Below are 17,495 nucleotides of genomic sequence, written 5' to 3' on the forward strand. Positions count from 1 at the left end.
GATCCGTCTCACAAAATATGATCTGTGAGACCGTCTCACATAAGATTTTGTCTAAACAATTAAAACAGTCTTAGAGATGATTTACTCTAAATAAAACTATTTTATCATATATAACATAAAAATTCATGTCAGACAGTTTATGAGTAAATTTTGTGAAAAAATAAGGAGAAAAAAGTTAATTTTTAGAAACTTTCTAAAAACGTTAGCTAATTAACTTAGACAAAAACTTGTGTGAGACGGTCTCACGGATCTTATTTGTGAGACGGATCTCTTATTTGAGTCATCCATGAAAAAGTATTACTTTTTATGCTAATATTATTACTTTTTATTGTGAATATGGGTATGATTGATCCGTCTCACATATTAAGATCCGTGAGACGGTCTTCAATGAGATCCACTCATTAACTTATTATTAAGATAAGCCCTCATTTATTGAAATTGGTGAAAATTTTAAATAATATTTTATGGGAAAATTGCGATAAATATAAACACAAGGATAAAACGAAGTGCATCAATGCCGGTGACGGCCCTGGCATCAATAGCACCGCCGGAGGCCACAAGAATCTATCCAAGATTCCAACTCCTCAGCTTCCATTATCTGAATATTGCCAGGTTTAATCTCGAACTCCGAACCGCTGTAGTCTATACATATAAATAGAAATCATATGTTTGTGTGTTCATGCGACAATTACATTTGTGAAAGTGTTGAACTGCCGCAATTTTGTTGAATTTGTTTTTTAAACTGAACCTTACTCGTTTTACGCTGTGAGTTATTTGTTCTTCTTTCTCTCTGTGTTAAAGTTGTGGAATTTATTATTTTTTGCTAAATTTATTATGTTGTTTCAAGTGATTTTTATTTGTAGTGATGGGTCGACGGAAGCAAGTTCGGCCGCATAGAACGGTGGGAGTTCTTGAAAGGAACAATTATGAAGTGGCATTGAATGATGACAATTCTGATATAAAAAAAGATGATCTTGTCAAAGTTGACGAACCATTCTTTGTTGAAATTGATAGGTCTAGTTGGGTTTCTGAGGAGGAGCATTATGATGTTTCAGAAATCGTTATATTAAATTTGAGGGTGAGTGAGGAGTTTTTTGATTATACAGTTAGCGAAGAGATTTATAAGGATTCAAGGCACTTTTTGAGGTTTCGGTTGAGTGATGTCAAGGAGCATCTGAGCCGGATAAAATTAGGGCACTGGCCGGTCTTGTGCGGGGCTAGTATAAATTTGGAGTTTGTGATGAAATGCGTAACTGAGGGTTTGGAGAGGGATGTTGTTATTGTGTCTGGAAATGTTGATGGACCGGATGAGGGAGTTACAAGTCTTGTTCACTTGGCTAGTTTGAAACTCTTGACGATACGGCCGATTTCAGGAACCAGTTTTTTGAAAGATATGATGTCCATGTGTGTTAGGGTTGAAATTTTGGAGCGCATGTTTCATGAGTGCGAGTCACTGCTTGATAATAATAGGCCCCTTTGGAAAAAGAGTATGATGAGTGTTATGGATTGGCTGCGCCCAGAAGTTATGACTTCAGAAGCCAGATATGGATCTGATGCCGTTTCTAGCATGGACGTTGAGATACCTTTTGGAACGGAGACTGATTCTTCGGTGACCAAAGAACAAGCAAAATTTGAAGTTTCAGGTTTCTATGAAGCCATTAAACCATCCAAGTGAGTGCTAACGGAAAGTTTAGTCATCAGCTATTATGGTTTACATTTTTGCATTTGCAATTATACTCTTTGATCCACATGTATGACTTTTGAGCAGGGAGGCACCAATGCTGGATCACCACCTACCTGAGTTGCTTCCTGAGCTACGACCTTACCAGCGTCGGGCGGCTTACTGGATGGTACAACGAGAAAATGGTGGTTGTGGATGTTTAGGCGGAAATGAGAGAAGGCAGATTGTTACTCCTCTATCTATGCCTATAAATTTGGTAGATACACCTCGAATAATTTATTACAATCCCTTTAGGTATGTTCCTCCTAAACCTTTTCCCCCAAGAATGACTCTTGATATTGTTTCATTAACCAGGCACTTAATGCCTTGAACATCATGTAAAAAACTAATTTATGTACAAGCTTAATTTGGTGAAGATGTTTTTGAAACTGCTGTCCAATCTCCAATGTATTCCTGGTTCAGCCATTTCATTTGCTTGGGGTTCTTGCTTAAATCTGAACTGTTGCTTTTCTAATAATTTATTTCTCTATGAATATATCAAATTTCTTCTGCCATGATTGTTTTTCTTTTTGGATGTAAAAAATTGGACATGGCTCCCTTTCTTTTCTCTCTTGAGTTGCCTTCTTTGAACCTCCTTATCAGACTGTTCTGATATGAGGATTGACTGGGTAATTTAGATATAGCATATAAGAGTTGGGGTTTGCAATTGGGTTAAAAGAACCTGCTTGTACTAGTGAGAAATATGACAAAAGTGTAATAATCAAATGCCTATCGTAGCGTTGTTAAGTTCATGATCCACAAGTTTCTCTTTCATGGATTGTGGAATCTGAGTTGGGTTGGAGTATTAATGTGCTGACTACACTGTGGACAAGTTAATTCTTTGGCAGAGATGATAGACTTTGGACCTGCTTTTCTGTGCCTCAATTGGTTATCAGGTCTCGCTGCATTATTCTAAGTAAATATCAATCGAGACCTATCAGTTTTAGCTAGCACATAGCTTTGATAAGGTATTTTTGGTCACTAAGGAAACCAATTTCTTGTTTAGTCTCAGGTAGCACATGTTAGAGCGAGCACTAGTCCTATTTGGATCATTCTTTGAACTATGAAGCTTCACCAATCCTTTGTCCACTGTCAATGGATGCTTTATACTTCTTTGATTAAGCTGTATTTTGTCATCATGGAGGAAATTTGCAAACGAACACAGACAGATGCAAACATTAAGAAAGAACCCTCTGTCAGCGTGTGGTTTAAACTTCTTCAATTAAGCTGTATTTTCCACATGGTTATCATGGAAGATAGCAGCAAACGGTTATAGACAGACACATACATTAAAAAAGAACAAAGAGGAGGGGTGGGTGGGTGGGTGGTTGGTAGGAGTTAATGGGAAGATTTATGAAATTTATGTCACCTTCGTGAAATCCTTCTTCTTTCTGGACTACTTTTCTAAAAAATCTGCGCAATGTTTGGTTCTCATCTACCAAACTCATTATCCATTCCTTAAAATAAAAGCAAATATCATTGCTTAATTTTCAAATTTCAATTCCTTCCCCAGAAATATATATTTCTTTAATTTTCCGTACTTCACAACATAATCAATTAATCATCACATCTAATTCGACCTTTTCACCTATAATATTTTAATCAGATATACTTTATTTTAATATTTTAGAGTCACCCTTATTACCTCCATGCACACAAATATCAATTCAAACATAACTTAATAATATCTACCGAGCAAATATCACATCGGTTGACCAGTACAAGTAAAAACTCTCTCCTTGGAAATCAATATAAACCATGGCTTTTTATTTTACAAAATCATTTCTTATGACGTTCTCTCAAAACATAAAAATTACAACCAAGCGTTGCGCAGAATTGTTGGAGAGAATACATTTGTTGAATTAATGCTGTTTTGTTATGTTTCAGCGGGAATATTTCTTTGCATCCTTTCTGCTCCTCGTCACATGTTTCTGGTGGAATTCTTGCTGGTAAGTTCAGTTTGCTGCATCCAAGGGTACAAGTACGATAACATATTTTAGTAGTGTTTGCTTCATTTATGATCTTTCCTAAAATGTGAATTTGGAAATTGTATTGAAAAATGTCACGCATCCGATTTTGTTTGTGAAAAAAACATTTTTATACAATTGTAGATCTAGGATCAGTTTAGACATAGACGTCACAGTTTGAAAGAACGATTTATTAAGCTCGTTTTTCCTTTTTTTAAAAAACGAAGAAGCAATTCTAAGGTTAGCAGATTTATTTTTTAAGGAAAAACAAAAGCTGAAGGGTAGAAAATCCAAGCTCTCTAGCTTCTGTAAAAATATTTTTTAGAAAAACTTTCAATTGATTGTTTTCTTTTTTTGGGAAAGAAAATGAAAATGAAATGGCAATTTTTGTTTCATTTCCAAGGAGAGAAAACATCCCCGGAAGTGAATCCAAACATAGCCTTTGACACTGCACGTGATCAATTCCTTAGCCATGATTGCATATTTTCTGATTTAAATGAAATTTCAGAAATGTAATTTTACTGTGTAAGGTCGCTCTGGCTTTGGTGTAATATAAACTTTTATATTTTGATGGGACATTGTAGTAATTGATATGCCTATTGTTGTTTCTATTGCATTGCTGGTGGGTAAACACAGACGAGATGGGCTTGGGGAAAACTGTTGAGTTGCTAGCTTGTATGTTAGCTCACCGAATGCCATCATTTGAAGTCACTGATGATGCTACCAAGATGATGCAAATTCAAGGGTCTCGAGAGAGTAACTTGAAAAGACTGAAGAGGGAGCGTGTAGAGTGTTTATGTGGTGCTGTAACTGAGAGCTATAGATATGAAGGTTTGTGGGTGCAGTGTGACGTTTGTGATGCTTGGCAACATGCTGATTGTGTTGGGTATTCAATGAAACAAAAAGCTTCAAAATCTAGGGACACTGCTGAAATAGCAAAAAGTAAGGAGAACTCAAGAAAGCGTGAAAAAAGAAAAAATAATGCCAAAATAGTTGAGATGGTTGGAGATTTTGTATGTTCGACGTGTTCAGCACTAACCCGAGCCACTGAATCTCCAGTTGAAACAGCTGCAACTCTTATTGTATGTCCAACCCCTATATTGCATCAGTGGCATGCTGAAATTCTTCGGTAATTTACCTCCCTTTGCATTCATTAAGCTTTCTCTTTTTTATGTGATCTTTGATGCAGATTTTATGCATGTGTCTACTACATACATGTGTAATCTCATGCATGCATTTTTTGCTGCGTTCAAAACATGTCCACAGTCAAACTTGTTCAAAATTTGTTTGACTGAGAAGTCACGGACAAAAGATGCATAAATAAGTTACTGGGTACAAAAATAGAATATGGAGCATTATTTTTTAGGGTATTGCTACTGATAGTTTTGTTTTCCTCACTATGTGATTTTCTTTAATGTTGTCCTCTGTTGTTAGATCATCTCTCTTGCTGTGAAAAGAAACATGCAGTTATTTATCACCATTGATTGATTAAATTTTTATTATTGACTTTCTTTGTTTTAATTGTCTTGAATATGGAAGGAACTAGCTGATGCATGATGTGAAAGACTCTGGGGATAGAGTCTTAATAATTTCCTAACTTGTTTATTTATCTGCTAATAAGTTGTTTGCTTCTGACTGTTTCAATTTCGTCCTCCATGTCATATATTTAACTTATGTACTCACTTAATCTTGTTTTCCTTCTGCACTCGTCGGCTCGGCCTGACTATTTAATATTTCATTGTGATCTTTCTTATAGGTTTTTAAGAGAGTATATTTTCACATGATTATAATTTGTTACCTTATTTCTGAATTTTGGAATACATATTCCAGCAAGGGATACATGGCTCAGAGTCAAGTATGACCTATTTCTTAAAATATCCCAAACATGGGCAAGGTCCTGAGATATTTCTTTCATTAATTGGTTGTAGTTTTAGCTGCACAAGCTCTTGAAGGTTTTCCGATTAAAAATATTTCTTGAAAAATATGATGTAATCTGTGCAAGTAAAATAACTATTTAAGGGATTTTACTTGGGTTCTGAATCTGGTTACTGCCAAAAAGTCCTTGGAGCCTATTCTAGTCTTTTCTGCAGAGTTGATGATTAGAGAAGCTGTTGACTGAGAGTATTGTAATTGTTTAGAACGTAACTCACTATGTTATAGGTTTGGTAGTCAGGTCAGCTGATTTTATTCATATTTACGTATCAGGGGAAATTTTAACATCTTGGAGTCCTTTCATGAATTAAATCATATAATAGATATTCACTTATCAGGAGAAGATTTTATATCTTGGAGTCCTTTCGTGAATCAAGTCATCCATCTTGTTCTCATTCAGTAGATTTCTAACCAATTTGCTTAAGAGTTACTTGGCTGCATTGCGATGATGCCACTTAGATGGCGAGGTAGAAGAAACTGTGAATTGATGAACGGAGAAACATCTCTTTTTACTGATTTTGTAGAAAGTTGGAATTGAAGCATGCTTGATTGGTAGCATTGGGGATCCTGTTGGTTTTTTAATCATTTATATATTTCTCTGGATTTGTTCCTCATGCCTACAATTCCTGCAACGCCTCTTTTCCATTTTGACGAGCATCACTTCTGTATAATTTTGGAATGAAAACTGAATAATATCTTAAAGATTACTTGAATGTGTATTATGTTAACCCATGCAGCCATGAAAAGTGTTCTTCTGAACGTTTGGCTGATTCAATTCGAGTCCTTAGGTGTTGATTTATATAATCTGAAGTAGATATAGGATTTTATGGTGTTAGGTTATTTCTGGGAGTATAGTGGATGTTAGTTTTCCCAGTCCTCTTTACTAAGGAGCTGGGGCTGTGAGATGGCAACTATCACATTCTTTAATTTAACTTCAGAAATCTACTGAGTCGGTATTGTCCCAATTGAGAAAGAGAGGATGTCAAAACAATTCAACCCTGAGACTCTTTCAACAGAAGGACATCAAGAACATGTTGGAATCGATTATTGTTCATTTCTTTTTCTTTGTTCTCCACTCTATTATTTTGTTTCATTACCAGTCTTACAAATTTTATGAGACGACTGGAAGAGATCTGAAGCTAGTGTTCAATTGCTTCGTTCGTGGCCTCTGTTATGCTTTCTTTCTCCCTTACTATCTATTGTTTTATTTGTGTATTGACAGTCATACAAAACCTGGTTCCTTGAAAGTTTGTGTTTATGAAGGAGTCAGATTTACTTCATTTTCTGATGAACCTGCTATTGATATTGAAGAACTTCTGAGTGCTGATATTGTCCTGACAACCTATGATGTGCTCAAAACGGATTTGCCGCATGATTCTGATAGACATGAAGGGGATCGGCGCTTTATGAGATACAAGAAGAGGTAATTTCTTGAGTGCATGCAGGCAGCCTGTTTCCAAAAGGATAAGATTATGTTATAATTCATGCTTCTAAAATCTGGTCTGAGCAAGAGCCACAAAAATGGAGAGACTCGAGTATCACTAGGGAGAAGTTTCGCTTTTAAGTTGGAGAGGGCGTTTGTGTACCAGGAGAAAGAGTTTTGTCGTGCTTTTTAATTTAGTCTACTTTTTGGTGATTAATTATTGTCCAAGCTTTCCCACTTGAACTTCTCATCACAAATGATTATTTTGCATACTGGATCTTTTTGAGTATGATTATGTTGCACGCTTTATGAATTGTCTTGTTCACTGCAGCATCCATAGAGTGTAATTTAATTGAACTGATATAATTTTGTAGATACCATGTTGTTCCAACTCATTTAACAAGAGTATTGTGGTGGAGGATCTGTCTGGATGAAGCTCAAATGGTGGAAGGTAATGCTGCTGCTGCAACCGAATTGGCACTACGGTTACATGCCAAGCATAAATGGTGTATAACAGGAACTCCAATTCAACGCAAACTTGATGACCTATATGGCCTTTTAAGATTTCTCCAAGCAAATCCTTTCGATACCTACAGGTGGTGGGTTGATGTTATTTGTAATCCATACGAGGTATGATCATGCTTTTAATTTGATGGAATTAATATAATACTTATTGTAGTAACTTATTAATTATAAGATTATTCGTTAGACATGAAATAAACTTTGCAATAATAATCAAATAAGTTCACATAATTTGAACCAGCTTTTACATTAATTACCTAATAAAGTTTCTGAAGTAATGGTAGATTCGTCGTTGCCATGACTATGACTAGGACAATCAACGTTGATATAAAACATAAAAATAAGGACCAAACTTGGAATTTATTTTAGCAAACCAAACTCGGGAATTTTAAGATAGCAGATGCTTTTAAATTGGTTTTATCCTTACTAGAATTAAAATGACTAAAATTAATCTTCATGTTATCATAGCTTTTCATTTTTCATGGTCTTGTTTGCTGTTTATGGTTATGGGTAATTGTTTCAGTTAGATGGTCTTACGTTGTGATATCATTTTAAATTTCTGATGTAAATATGGCAGAGGGGAGATGCAGAAGCAATGGTGTTTACTCACAACTTCTTCAAACAATTTATGTGGCGCTCCTCAAAAACACTTGTTTGGGATGAGCTAGAACTTCCGCCACAGGAGGAATGCGTCTCTTGGCTTTCCCTCTCTCCAATTGAACAACACTTTTATCAGAGGCAACATGAAACCTGTGTGGATGATGCCCAAGAGGTCATTGAAACCTTTAAGGATCATGATAGAAAGGGAAAAGAAGCAGGTGCTCAATAATGGTTACCGAGTTTTATGATTGATCATGTTAACTATGTCATAGAATGGTCTTCAGAAGTTCAGTTATTTGCATGCTTTTTTATTTCTTTTTCAGTTTTGAATCAATCATCTTATATCTTTCGAATATTCTTGTCAGGTTCCCTTGCATATGATGTCCTATCAGAGCGTTTTATCACCAATATAGAGGCTGCAAAGCTGTTCAACTCACTCCTGAAGCTTCGTCAAGCGTGTTGTCATCCTCAAGTGGGAAGTTCTGGTTTACGCTCTTTACAAAAGTCTCCAATGACGATGGAGGAAATATTGTCGGTGGGTTTTGTGATGGATGGCAAAATTGTCGTTTTGGTCATGGGATCTACTCAGTTAATCATTACTGTACAGAAGAATTTTCTTTGCTGCAGGTTCTCATTGGAAAGACCAAGGTAGAAGGTGAGGATGCCCTAAGGAAATTAGTTGTTGCATTGAATGGACTTGCAGGTATAGCTATGATCAAGCAAGATTATAAAGAAGCTGTATCTTTGTATAAAGAGGCACTATTTATAGTCGAGGAGCATTCTGACGATTTTCGCTTGGATCCTCTGTTGAACATCCACATTCACCATAATCTTTCTGAAGTATTGCCACTTTCTGTGGACAGCATACCAGATAACTCTGTCTCCGGAAGATCAGAAGAATTAACCTGGACTTGTCATATTGACAAAAAAGAAAATAATGCTGCGAAAAAAGGAAGATTGATCAGAGATGATCCCAGCCTAACCTCTGATAATGCACCTCAGATTTCCTCTTGTTTATTGATGAATGGTAAAAATTGTTATGATGCTCGGCCTCATATATCAACAAACATACAGCACTCAAGGACGGCATGTGAAGATCTGAAACAGAAATACTTATCTGTATTTTATGTTAAGTTATCCACAGCTCAACAGGAGTTTAGGAAATCACATGAACAGGTATGATGGTTTCAAGATCTCGAAAGTCATGCTTAATCACGGGAAATGATTTGATCCTTTGACATTGATTAGGTTACATATTATCTTTTTGGTAAGAATGGGTTCTTTAAATTTAATGTTGCATTTTTAGGAGTGGCTGAGTTTCAATTCTGGACTGTGGCATCTTTATTAGTGCTACATATATAATAAACTCATAAAAGACCATATTAGAGTAGCATGTCATACCGGTTGTCTTTTCCAATCTCATCATGCTTTAAATGCATACTCATGCATGACAGTGAACTACATTATTTTCCTTCGAGTTTTTTCATGTTCCATCACGTATTCTTCTGATTTTAAAGATGATAAATTTTTTCTTTAAATGATATTTTTTCTCTTTTGTTTGAAGTTGTGTGATGCTTTTAGGGGTAGGAAAAATCAGGATACAACTTGGTGGTTGGAAGCCCTAGATCACATTGAGCAAAATAAGGATTTAGCTAATGAGTTTATTCGAAAAATAGGAGAAACTCTCTCGGCGGATGCTTCCCAGAAATCAAGAAGTTCTGCCTGGTTAGTGATGATTTCAGTTCCTGGTTTTAAAGTACTTACATCATTAACTAACATGCCAGTGTGATGTTCAGGCCATAGCTGGCCATCATGGTAATTTCTTATTTATATGTACCAAGGTTTTCTTTTTTACTACATTTTTTAGACTTGAATGTTTAGATTAACTGGAAACATATTTATAAATGATTCGTATCGCATCTTGAAATAATGAGGAATCTTACCAAGAAGCTTGGGTGTTTTGAGTGTGTGTTGCACAGGGGCTTGGGAATATTCTGTACTCTTTGTTTGTGTTATGGGACTTAAGTTCGTTAACTCACTGAGAAAGTAATTTTGCATTCTCCGTTAACCGAGTCATTACATATGCAACCTAATGTGCAACTCAGTCTTTATTCTAATGATCAAATTTACTAGATAAAGGCAAATTTAGGCTGTACTCTTCAAAGTGATTTAAATGGTCTTTTGGATATAAAATTCTGGGCCACGGAAGTATCTGGAATGGAAATTAATAGAATGGGTGAAACTGCTATCTGACACCGATGGACACAGTAAATATTATATACTTATTGGCCTTCTTTTTCACTCTTGAATCTTTTGTTCTGATTCTTGGTATTTAAAATGAAAGATTAAGACACATTAGACCTGACCTGAAACCAACTAATCCTAAGAAAAAAACAGAGAGAGAGAGAGAGAGAGGGGACAAAGGGTCAAAGAAAAATGGACTGCCAACAAAGATCACTCCTAGAAATGGGGTATCCAGATTTATTATGCTGATCAGGAATATATACTCACTTGATACCCAGTCGTAGACTATCTGCTCTTTTCCTTTCACTTTGGAGAAGGCAGTGTTAAATTTGATCTTTCAGTTATTTGGGTTTAACTAATGTATGAATTTATGATAGATATGCCATGAATCACCTTACTATCAAGCCCAAGTGATAGAGATATGGAGAACAAACGTGTTTTTACTATCTAGGGTTCTGGACACGTATGTTCTCACCTTTACTTGTATAAGAAAAACCATATCATTTTTGGTGGTTTGTTAATTGGAAAAACTGACACTAAATGTCTTGAGATTGGGGCTATTTTTGAATTACGTGTTTCTATTAGCATAAATGTAGATTAAATAAAGTTACCAACTTACTGATTTATTCTGTGTGGATAACAGGTTACGCAGCATAACTACTATAAAATACCATATTCAAACTGGTTTGGATGCTCTAGAAGAGTCGAGGAAAACTTTGCTGAATAAACTCTTGGAAATTGATGAAACCATGGAAAATCCCAGGGAGGAGGATGTTCTTCGTGTGAGACACTGTGCTTTATGCTATACTGACTTTGATGGTCCTGCATGCACCCATTGCGAGTTGGATGAAATATTTCAGGTTTCCAATTATGCACTAGTCTTTCTTCTATTCAATCCGAAGACCATTAGGACCAGGCTTTTAGGATTTCAATTTTTGGTCATGAATTAAGTTTATGAATGCAAAATATGAATCAATATGGAGTGTTACCGATTTTCTTGAAGCTCATCCCATGTATTCCCCAAAAGTTAAAAATTAATTGCTTAAAGAATCTTATAATTATCAATACAAACGAATAATTTCAATCTAGGCACTTCCTTCTGTTTACATCTTTTATATAGTTACGTACAAAGTCGTCCTTACATTGCGAAATCTAGATAGTTGCCTAAAATATAGATTTTAATGCTATCTATCATTAACATGGACAGAGAATCCTGTTTGTAATATTGGAATTTCCCTTGATCAAAATTCTCTCTTGACCAGGTTTACGAAGCGAGGCTATTTCGCCTTAACAAAAGCAACAACAGAGAGTCGATTATATCTGTAGAAGAAGCTATTAAACTTCAAAAGAAGAAGTCTGCTCTGAATCACTTTTACTGGACTTTGTCACGGCCTAGCAAGGCCTCAAGTTTGTCTGCTTCGGGCTCTAAAGATAACGGAAAGAAAAGGGATGTTGGGGAGAAAGTGATGGTCTGTACCATATGCCTTCTCAAATCTTAATTGCATGTATCTTTGCATCTTCAAAATTTAGCAAACTGTTATATCAGAACTTGAAGAATAGTTATATATATGTTTCCCTGGTATAAACTATGTGTTGCTCTGTTAAACTTACCATTAGTTTTTTTTTGCCTGTGAACAAATTTGTTCATGGTGCTAGTGCTTAGTGGTAATCTGCATCACTATATACTAGTCGACTATTACAGGATATAACTTATTCGTATTTTGTGGTTTTGGAGGCCAATTGTACTGGTAGGGAAGGGTAGGCGATGTTTAAGTTTGCTTTTGTTCCATTTTGTTTCAAGCTTTCTCATCTTGAATATTTATGTTTGAATTTTTATTTATGTCAAATAGCAATAAATATCATTGAATGAACTCTAGCCAATTGATTTGCTCATATTACTCAGAGCTCTAACTTCCTGGTTTTACCCATTATGTTTATCTAGGTATTTGAGTGAAGCCATGGAGGGGTTTAGAGGGTCTGTTTGTCGAAGGATTTTAGCAAACAATCTTTTAGTTTCGTGTCTAAATGGGAATCTATTTGGAAATTTCATTATTTGTTGAACAATAACACGATAGTGTCCATTCAGATATCAGATACTTCATCAGTATCATGGAATGGTCCTAGAAATTGCCGACAATCTTTATCTACTTCCGAAACATTGTTTCCTTTGCTACATTCCTACTTTTGCTCCATTGGTTTTCAGATATTAAACTTGCATGTATCGAATGCAGTCAATTATCTTCGACATGCTCAGAGTAGAAACTATGCCATTATATTGTCTTAATGAAATTGATTGCAGGTCTCAAAGTCACCTTCTGATTTGGAGGTCGTGATGACTGCTATCAGAAACAACTCCAGAGGATTCTTAGGAAGAGAGAGAATTTCCGCAGCCAGAAAGCAGCTTAATCTCCTTGAAGTATGGATGAATCAATTGGTTGTGTACTAGGAGTGTTGCGAACTTGTTTTTAATTTTTTTACAATATTTGCTCTTGTATTATAATTTGTGATGGAACTTTTATTTCGTTGCTCAATATGTATCAGAGTACAAAGCATTTCAGCCATTGAAAAGTATGAAGCTATACATTTCTATGTGAAGACGTCAATTTTCTTCTAAATGTGTTATAGTTTAAAAAAGGACATGCAACGACATTGTGGATAATACCTATCTATGATGAACATGAATGCATTTCTCCCAACTTATTTTGGTTGGAAACTCATACCGTCTTTTTATTTGTTTATTTATGAAATTCAGGGAATGCGCAAAGAGTACGCTCTAGCGAGGTCCTTGGCGATTTCTCAAGCACAAGTATTGCGAGCTCATGATGAAATAAAGATGGCGACCTCACGTCTACGCCTTAGAGAAAATGAGGATGATAAATCTATCGATGCTTTAAGCCCAGAAGATTTAGATATCGCAAGTGTTGAAAATTCTAGTGAAAAATTTCTAGCATTGGCTACATTGTCACGGATAAAAGGGCAACTTCGCTTTTTGAAGGTAACAATGTCTAATTAGTCAGACCAACAAAATCCAACGGTTGGCTCTAGCTAATCCTTGTTTGAGGACCTACACTTCCTCTCCCAATTAAAGAGATCAATTATTTGTACTAAGAAAGCATGTGGATTCAAACATGATTGCTTAGGAATCAATTCTTGTACTAGAAAAAGAAAATTAGGAAAGAAGAGAAGCGATAGAGCCATCACCGGATGGCATCTGTAGATTCTTCAGTGGAAGTGATCAATAGAAAAAGATGTGGCCACTTGATATGTGTTCTTTAATGAACTGACAAGGAAGAAAAGAAAGGATATTTTGATGTCTTAAGTGGTACTATATGTTTACATAACAATGGTAGTTGTCTAGTTGATTTATTTATCCTAAAGGGAGGGTGATGGGAAAACGGTATTAACCCTCTTAGTATAGAATTATCTCATGTATAAATCGGAAAAACTCCATAAAGTTGATGTAGTGGTCTTTGATTGGAACTTACAGAAGTTAAAGCTGATTTCTGCCCGTGATTTCTGAACACTTTTGAATGGTACCCTAGCTTGTACTTCAGCGATGTAAGAGCATAATTTTGTTGCTTAATCAATCCCATGAACTGACAAATTCTGTACAGTGGTCTTATGAAAGTTGTGGTAATTGACGTCTTGACTGTTCTTTAGATTACATTAACTGTGAAAAGCTGATGTTTGTACTTAATCTTTGCCAGGGTTTAGTGCAATCCAAACTAAGTACGTGCTCGGAAAGCGTGGATACTTTAACGGTAACCGAAGCTGCTGTAATCTCGGAGAATGGCTTCCTAGCAAAAGCAGATGATGAAGAATCATGCCCAGTTTGTCAAGAGAAACTTGGAAACCAGAAAATGGTTTTTCAATGTGGTCATGTGACGTGTTGTAAATGTATGCTTTTATCATTTCATACTTCCTTTTAAGTGCCCAATCTTTACATGACACAATGGTGTGCTGAGCGATTTCTCTTCTATTTTTCCCTATACATTTAAAATTCCCAGCATGTTAAGTACCTCATAACCTATATGCACTGATAGCATTTTATCCCTTGGCATCTTTTGCATTTCCATGTAAAATGCTTCGTATGAATGCTCGCTTCATTATTTTTGGTACAGGCTTATTTGCAATGACTGACCAGAGATTGATTGAAGCTGGAAAATTTTATAACAACATGGTAAGATGCCCAACATGTCGACAACCCACTGATTTTGGAAATATAGCATATGCTGATGATCGGCAAAATGGAAAGTGTGGTGATTGTGACAAATCTGAGGTTTCTGTGACCGTCCAAGGTTCATACAGTACAAAGGTAAATGTGTATTTAACAATAACATGACAATAGTTTCTCTATTCATTAGAAGCTTAGCACAAGATAATTAATTTTCTCTCTTGTTTTTCCCCTTCTCCTGCTTGTGTTTGGCCCAATTAAAAAATTGTTTGTCGGGAAGTGTGGTGATCCATTAAAATGGCTTGGAACAAGATTGAATTCTAACATTTAGATGTGGTAGCAATAACTCAATAATGGGGGCTGAATTTGATCACACTTGTTTCAGTCGTTTATATGTCAGGACTTCCATGCAGTATTAGATTCCTGAATTTTTTTTTTACCACTTTGCATGGGTTGTTCTTGAAAGATCGAAGCAGTGACAAGGAGGATTTTATGGATTATTTCTACTGATCCCACAGAGAAGATTCTTGTTTTCTCAAGTTGGAATGATGTCCTTGATGTGTTGCAGCATGCCTTTGCTACCAACAGCATAAGCTATGTCAGGATGAAAGGAGGAAGGTCGGTGCCTATTTATCCATACATCAATTTTAATGTGTTAAACCGGCATATGATTTCATCCAAGGTATTTACTTAAGTATATACAAAATTACCTGAAAATCCTATATTTTTTTACTTGAGTTTTTAAGAAAATATATGCATATATCATCTTGCTCGAGTTTTGAAAAAATTACCGATCTTACTGTTTCTGTTTGTCGGCAGACAACTGAAGTCATATTAAGAGTAAATCATGCTACATTTCATCTCCAATTTGTATTATAAAGCAACTAGTTAATAGAGAGTTTGTTTCCATAAAGCACTGTATCAGATAATGCGAATCATTAAATCGCTTATCAAGCCGGTGTACTTTTTTCCACGCAAAAGATTAAATTTGATAAGATGCTATTGCCCCTAAGCAGAACTTCATGAGAACGTACTTTCAAATCCTTAGCTTTTTTCATTTTTAGTTTTTTTAAAATCTAGCAATTTATGCTCGAGTTTTGGATCTAGTTGCATTATCCATGGCTAAATTTAAAATGGTCTCATTTGTATATTCGTGTCGAATGCAACACATGGCATAAAATTGTAAAAATCATTCATAGTTGTAATTATTCTGAACTAAGTCATGTGCTATAAATTACGAGATCCTCTTTCTCGGTGATATGATTATCTGATCTCAAGGCGACACACTGCAGGAAATCACAAGTTGCCATCAGTGAGTTCAAGGGACAGAGAAGCCATGCAAAAGAAAATAATAAAAAGATTGACGACGAAACAAATACCAAGTCTGCCCAAGTTCTACTTCTCCTAATTCAGCATGGGGCCAACGGGCTAAATCTTTTGGAAGCACATCATGTCATTCTAGTCGAGCCACTGTTGAATCCAGCAGCTGAAGCACAGGCAGTTGGTAGGGTGCACCGAATTGGACAGAAGAATAAAACTCAAGTTCATCGCTTTATCGTACGTAATTCTTTCTATACGTTACATAATTCTTTCTAAAATTTGTATATCGATATTTGTGGAAACAAAATATATGAAATCTGAAGATTTTGATTTGAAAGTTCTGATAGTTTGCGGCACCGCTGGCCTCGATTGGTGATCATTTACAGGTATAGGTCTCTTGATATATCAAATAATCTCTCAATTTCCCTTTTTTTGGGTCCCGGCTAGGTGAAAGACACTGTTGAAGAAAGCATATATAAACTGAATCGGAGTAGGAACACAAGTTCATTTATAAGTGGGAACAGAAAGAATCTAGATCAGCCATGTCTGACGCTTAGAGATGTTGAGTCCTTGTTCAGAGTATCGGCACCAGCTGTTGCAGCAGAAGATCAAACGCCTGCCAGAAGCTTGAGGGATTTGCCACCTTCTGTAGCTGCTGCTATTGCTGCTGAACAGAGATTAATGGATGGCGCTACATAACAGTAGTTGCAATGCAACAGAACACTAATACTTTAGAACTGACAGATTTCATGCAGTCTTTTTCTGCTCGAGGAGATCGACACTGAAGCTGTTCTTCGATCACACAGATGACATGATAATTATTCAACTAGTAAGTTTGTCATGTAAATATTTTTCTTTTTTTGCATTATTTGCTAGACATGTAGGAAACCATGCTCTTTTCAGTGGTACACCAATGGCGTAGTCTAAACATGAGGAGGACAACTCATATCCGCAACCTTTGCTCAAGAACAACTGGAGCTACACCACGTCATTGTCCAAGGGTTGCGAACCAAGTGACACATAAACCTCCCAGACAGCGCCTATTTACTGGAAGGAATATGATTTATTTGAATGTGATCCCTTGTTTCTGAAAACACTTGTACATGATTTGATGAACTATTAATGGAAACACATCCGTATTCAAAATAATAAAAAAAAAATGTGTCCAGACATTCAATAATCTTTGTTCTTTTATGTTCTTTTTTTATTCATGAAACTTAATTATTTATTTGACAGCATACTCTTAAGTTCATGCTAATTCGTTTTTCAATCGTGAAATACATTACCAACACACTTTTGAGTTAAAATACGAACACAGTTGTCGCATGTTTTTAGAAACATTAAAACATCCCACTGCTCAACACCAGAAACTTAGCCCCAAATGCTTTGGATACATAGATACACAATGGTTGTAACAAATCAAAACATTTAAATATCTTGCGGAAGGTTGTCACTTTTACAAACGTAATTAATATTCCACATAAATTTATGGTGTATAAAACAGAGTTTCAAACGATTTCGGACAGCTAATATCATGGTAGCACATGAAACTCATCGATTTCACATTGTTGTCCAAGATTAAGGAAGATTTTC

The 17,495-nt window shown here is 35.8% G+C and overlaps 1 protein-coding gene across 4 annotated transcripts; it reads left to right on the forward strand.

Annotated features, from left to right (window-relative positions):
- The first annotated feature begins 478 nt into the window (after positions 1-478).
- On the forward strand, positions 479-17,069 carry LOC140983351 (uncharacterized). Of its 4 annotated transcripts, none has more exons than XM_073450365.1 (20): positions 479-612; positions 864-1,671; positions 1,769-1,975; positions 3,608-3,669; positions 4,324-4,816; positions 6,842-7,042; positions 7,417-7,672; positions 8,142-8,382; positions 8,530-8,699; positions 8,792-9,340; positions 9,729-9,889; positions 11,052-11,268; positions 11,671-11,877; positions 12,708-12,824; positions 13,161-13,403; positions 14,116-14,305; positions 14,530-14,723; positions 15,049-15,200; positions 15,875-16,139; positions 16,350-17,069. In XM_073450365.1, exons 2-20 carry the CDS (start codon positions 866-868, stop codon positions 16,599-16,601), a joined length of 4,983 nt encoding a protein of 1,660 aa, XP_073306466.1. In that variant the 5' UTR covers positions 479-612; positions 864-865; the 3' UTR covers positions 16,602-17,069. The 4 variants fall into 4 exon arrangements, with proteins under 4 accessions (XP_073306466.1, XP_073306468.1, XP_073306469.1 ...); XM_073450367.1 differs by having other exon boundaries at positions 11,052-11,190; XM_073450366.1 differs by having other exon boundaries at positions 485-612; positions 848-1,671.
- The last annotated feature ends 426 nt before the right edge of the window (positions 17,070-17,495 follow it).

The sequence above is a fragment of the Primulina huaijiensis genome, chromosome 8, assembly GCF_012295235.1.
Source record: "Primulina huaijiensis isolate GDHJ02 chromosome 8, ASM1229523v2, whole genome shotgun sequence".
NCBI lineage: Eukaryota > Viridiplantae > Streptophyta > Magnoliopsida > Lamiales > Gesneriaceae > Primulina > Primulina huaijiensis.